General features: G+C 41.0%; 1 protein-coding gene across 1 annotated transcript; it reads left to right on the top strand.

The window, feature by feature from the left end:
• Window positions 1-2,906: 2,906 nt before the first annotated feature.
• On the top strand, window positions 2,907-4,068 carry LOC311110208 (erythroblast NAD(P)(+)--arginine ADP-ribosyltransferase-like; the record flags this gene model as incomplete). Its single annotated transcript, XM_084188751.1, has 2 exons — window positions 2,907-3,041; window positions 3,316-4,068. 2 exons carry the CDS (start codon window positions 2,907-2,909, stop codon window positions 4,066-4,068), a joined length of 888 nt encoding a protein of 295 aa, XP_084044877.1.
• Between the last annotated feature and the right edge of the window lie 1,411 nt (window positions 4,069-5,479).

The following is a 5,479-nucleotide window of genomic DNA, read 5'->3' as shown; positions in this document are numbered from 1 at the left end:
ATAATACTACAGGGTAAACTCACCTGCTGAATGTATTGTGTGTGTAATTTATTTGTGTGTGTGTGAGTGTGTGCATGTGTGTGTGTGTGTGTGTGTGTGTGTGTGTGTGTGTGTGTGTGTGTGTGTGTGTGTGTGTGTGTGTGTGTGTGTGTGTGTGTGTGTGTGTGTGTGTGTGTGTGTGTGTGTGTGTGTGTGTGTGTGTGTGTGTGTGTGTCTATGTGTTTGATCTTACCTGAAGCAACATCTACATCTTTTGGACTGGGCTTGAAGGCTCTTACGTTGGCATATAATTGCCCATCAATGTCCGTGTTCTTCATTGCATCAGGCTCGTCGTCTTCAAATCTGTCTGAGTTTTCATAGACTCTCTCTGACATCTTAATACACTTCTGCTCAAATACAGTAACTTCTACTTCTAACCTCAGCTCTAATGTACGTCTGTACCTGTCTTCTCCCTGCACTGTCATGCGTTTGTGTGATTTATGGTAGTGACACTACTTTTTAAAGTGTCAACCACAGTGAAGGGGAAACTGTCAAATTAACACAACACTGGCCAACATGTGACCACGTGACTTGCACCAGCCTTAGTTTCTAATCTAAACATGTTTGTTTCCCACAGTGCCCATCGGTTTTAAACATATGATTCAACTGAAGTGAAAATATACTACATTATATGACTATATCATACTATGTGATGTATGTATGAATTCACAGGGTCCCAATTTGGGATCTGCTAAAATAAATTGGGATCCTGTTAATTCACATATACAGCCGTCAAACAGAGGCCACATAATGGCTGTCACTCTGTGACCTGGGTTGTAGGGGGAAGTTGCCCCTAGACGCTGATCTTGGGTCAGTTTTGCATTTCCACCACACATGGTTAAGGTTAGGATTGGGGGAGGGATGGCTGATCCTAGATCTGTACCTAGGGGAAACGTCTCCCCAGAGTTTGACTGGCCACCGATGACCATATACTGTATATATGTATATATATATATATTTTAGAGGACAAATCTGAGGGGGCCCAACCCCTGTTCCCCCTATGGGCATGACACCGCTGATGGTATGTTCTGTTTTGTTGTCATGTGCAATGGAATTTGTGTTAAAACCAAAAAAGAAAAGCATTGAGCAATATTACACCTCCTGTCCTCTTTATCCACTATGTGTAAATCTGATAGAAACCTACAGAAGAAAAGATTCCATCTCATTAAAATCAACTCCACTAATTCTCAGGTTGTTCTCTGATTGGTTTAAAATGGAAAGCAAGTAGGCTGGCTAACCAGAGAGAGAAGAGGAAACTGTGGCTGTCGGAGGGAGGGAGGGAGGGAGGGAGGGAGGGAGAGCATAGCATGATTAGTAGTTTCCTGTGTCTGTAAGGTCAGAGCTCAGTACCGCTCAATCTGTCAACCACAACCAGGAGAGAGCTGTCTCGTTCCAGGCCAACTATATTGCAGTTGAGTTGCATGCAGCAACAAATGGGCATCAGATTAGTATACCACATGATGTGATTAACTGATATGTTAAACACCAATCCAGGAGTTGTGAGATCTGGCAGGCGACTTCAATGTAGTCAACCTGGAACGTGGCCAACGTCATGAGTGGTGTTGGAGAAGAGAGGGGGCGGGACTTGGTAATGAAGGAAGCTTTCAGCAGCCATCGTGTTGACTAGCAGAGACAACAGAGGCCACAGGGTGGCAGTGAACTGTCATAACCTACTGTCTATCCACTGGTTACTTTGACACTAACTGTTGCTTTGACACTACTATAAAACCCAGTATCTCTAAGACATGGAAATGACAATGAATATCTTATACAGTAATGATGACACCTGCATAGTTACATCTGGGAAACTGAATGACATTTATCTTTGTCAGGTTGTTAGTGGTGTGGTTTGCACCAAAGTCAGTCTCATGAAGTGTGTGTCACACCTTCAAGAGGGCCTCAAACTTTAGTGTGGGTTCTGAGGGGGAAAATATCAGAAAAAGATACATGTCAGTGGGAAAGAGATAAACAGTAGTCAGATCTCACCCTGATGACTAGTATCATTCCACATTTTGATATATTTTATGAAAATGTTAATGGCCAATTAAGATTTTCAAATGTATTCTATAAAAATTATGATACTTGGTTCTGCCACAAAATTTAAAACTAAAATGTATTACTGAAAAATCGCTGAAACTCCAATGATGTCACTACCAGTCACACAACCTGAGAGATTGTGACCATGACAACTGACTGACCACACTGTGCAGTGGTTGACTTGGGGTCGAGGGGAGTCAGAAAGACAGAAAGGGGGAATGTTAAGTCTTTCTCAGCAGCATCACTTTTAGTTGGAAATGGGCCTGTGGTGAACCAAGATAGAGCTGTGTACATCCTCGTGTGTGTGTGTGTGTGTGTGTGTGTGTGTGTGTGTGTGTGTGTGTGTGTGTGTGTGTGTGTGTGTATGTGTGTGTGTGTGTGTGTGTGTGTGTGTGTGTGTGTGTGTGTGTGTGTGTGTGTGTGTGTGTGTGTGTGTGTGTGTGTGTGTGTGTGTGTGTGTACGTGTGCAGACGTGACAATCTGCATGACATTGTGTACGTATTATCTTGGTGCTTCAGAGTGGGAACAAGATTTGTGGTCATGTCTGCTTGTAAAGTCAGATCTCTGACCAGGTATAAGTAGATCTTATCAGACAGTCTGCTAACACATGTCCTGAAGCTGAACAATACAAAACAACCTCTATTGTGCTCCAGTCTGGTAAGTTCAACTATCAGATCATTATAAGCTATTGTTGTAATGAATATAATGATTCCCAGTATATTTATGTTCACTATCAGCTCCTATATGGTGCTTTTGCAATTTTAGTCCCAATTTTGTTTTATTAAAAGTGAATAATATCAAAGCTATGTTTTATCATGTTGGGTATTGTTATGCTGATTGGTTTGGTCTCCTCTACATGTTGTTTTACTACAGGTGCTGTTGAAGTCATGAGGAGAGACAACATCCTAACCTTTGCAGTGCTGTGTGTCTTCCATGCTTGGACTCTGGGTGTGGACTCCAAGATGGTAAGTATCTCTCAATATGTAACACAGAACTAGAAGATTACTGTGGAAGTGTTTTTGCACATAGGCCTTTTCAACATTGCTCACAATCCAGAATCAACTTTTCTTTGTTTTATAGAACTATATGATTTTGAGATGAGAACCTTGTTATTAAAGGGTATTAATAGCATATAGTCGTGCTATGATTAATTTGAGCACAAGATCACTACAGTTAAACATTTTAATAAAACCATTCCTCTTGTTATTTTGGCAGTTTTTCCCTCCATATTCTCTGAAGGTTCATCTCTGTCAGCCTGGTCTCAATTCCCCCAAACCCTTAGACATGGTCCCTAACTCTGTTGACGACATGTATTACGGCTGCACTGAACAAATGTACAACAAGGTGCAGAAGGAATATCTTCCAAATGAAAACAGAAATGTAGGGATCTTCAATAAATCCTGGAAAAAGGCAGAAGGATGTGCAACAAATGTGAAGAACCGATTCCAAAAGGACAAGTCCAAGTACAATTCTAAAGACAAACTTACACATGATCATGTCAAGGCTATCTGTGCTTACACAGGAGGTCAAAGTAAGATGTACCCAGTGTTCAACCAAGCAGTCCGGACCAATAGAACAGAGTACACCACCTCCTTCCAATTCCACTCCCTGCATTTCCTGCTGACTGACGCCATTCACCTCCTGAAACTAAACCAACAGACCTGTCACACCACATACCGGAGAACCAACATGGAGTTTGGAGGTGAAGTTAACCAACTAATCCGATTCGGCTTCTTTGCCTCAAGCTCTCTCAACAAGGGAATTAGTGAAAAATTCGGAAAAAAATCCTGCTTTAATATAACTACATGTTCAGGAGCTTTTCTCAAGTCCTACCCATTGATGGGAGACTACGAGAAGGAGGTGTTGATTCCACCTTTTGAGATGTTCAATATTACCAAAAAGGAAAATGGCCAGAAGGTTTTTAACTGTGAAACTCTCTACAAACTGGAGAGTGTAGGGCTCCAGAGCAATCTGAATTGTAAAACTGTATAGGAAAAATACAGCAGTCAACATGTCTGTTAGTCAGTGAAACTCTCTCTCATTCAGAGAGTGAAATGAAACAGGCTGGGCTACTTTTGCTTGCTTGTTTCCCTGTGGATTCCCCCATCACTGTAGACCTGTGTTATATACTGTATGTTCACATCGTTCTTCTTCTGCGTGGCCCTTTGCTCCATAATGTAATGCCCACACAGGGAGAAATCTAATATAGAATTTCTGCTACCAACAACTTCATCATAGGTTACATACAAACCTGGATTCAAATACTGTTTGAAACATTTTCATATACTTTATTTGCATTTAATTTAGCTTGCATGTTGCATTGAAACCAATAGAACAGTCCCCAAAGTGCAAACCCTGCCCACCTGGCATTCCACCCAGGTTAAAGAAAACGCTCAAAGTATTAGAAAGATTTCAAATAGTATTTGAACCCAGGTCATATATAGCATTTACTGTAACTATATTTACTATAGCAATTACTGTAACTATATTTACTGTAACTATATTTGCTGTAGAATTTACTGTAACTATATTTACTGTAGCATTTACTGTAACTATATTTACTGTATTATTTACTGTAACTATATTTACTGTAGCATTTACTGTAACTGTGTCTACATAGAAAAATGTATTCAGTAATGTGGTGTAATGTAGAGTTAATTGTGTTTTTATCATATATTTTGAGCAGTGGCGGCTGGCCGATAGAGGGCGCTAGGGCGCCGCCCCCTTAAATAAAATTATTTTAAAAAAAAATAAAAAAAAATAAAATAAAAATAATAATAATAATAATAAAAACATCAGTATGTCAATATTTGTGTGTTTGAAATATGGAATGCACACAGTAATATGTGTAAGATATGATAGAAAATCATATTCGCAACCTTTCCTCTGCCTGTCAAACGCCTCGTCAGCTCTGGGCGATACAGAAAGTGCCCCGAGGAGGCGGGTCTACGTAGCAGTTAAGCCAATTGCTAATTTAAGATATGAATGTATGACATAAAATGTAGCTAATCAGCGATTTTAATTCGAATCCAAGGAGGGCGATTATTTTATCGCCCCAAGCTCGCCCCTGATAAAATAAGGACCGGGCTCCAGTGGCGCCATTTTTACTAGACGACAATGGCGAACGCAAACGTTACTCCTCCAAGACCCAACCCTAACTCGGTGAAATCTCTCCTCCAAGATCCGTTTGAGAGGAGAACTTTGTCAGAGAAAGTTCGGGTGAAAGAGCTGGGCCCAGATCAACCTGACCTCTCAATCAGACAGCAGGCTAGCGAGAAAGGGAAGCAGTATATGCGCGGCTTCTCCCGTAGCTGGTACACCAGGAAGGCTTGGCTAGCTGGGTGCACTGATGCTAATGCTTTATTTTGCTTTCCGTGCTTGCTTTTTAAAACGACGGGGTCAG

This window comes from Coregonus lavaretus, assembly GCF_964263955.1.
Source record: "Coregonus lavaretus genome assembly, contig: SUPER_35_unloc_2, whole genome shotgun sequence".
NCBI lineage: Eukaryota > Metazoa > Chordata > Actinopteri > Salmoniformes > Salmonidae > Coregonus > Coregonus lavaretus.
This window is presented reverse-complemented; position numbering and strand designations above follow the sequence as displayed.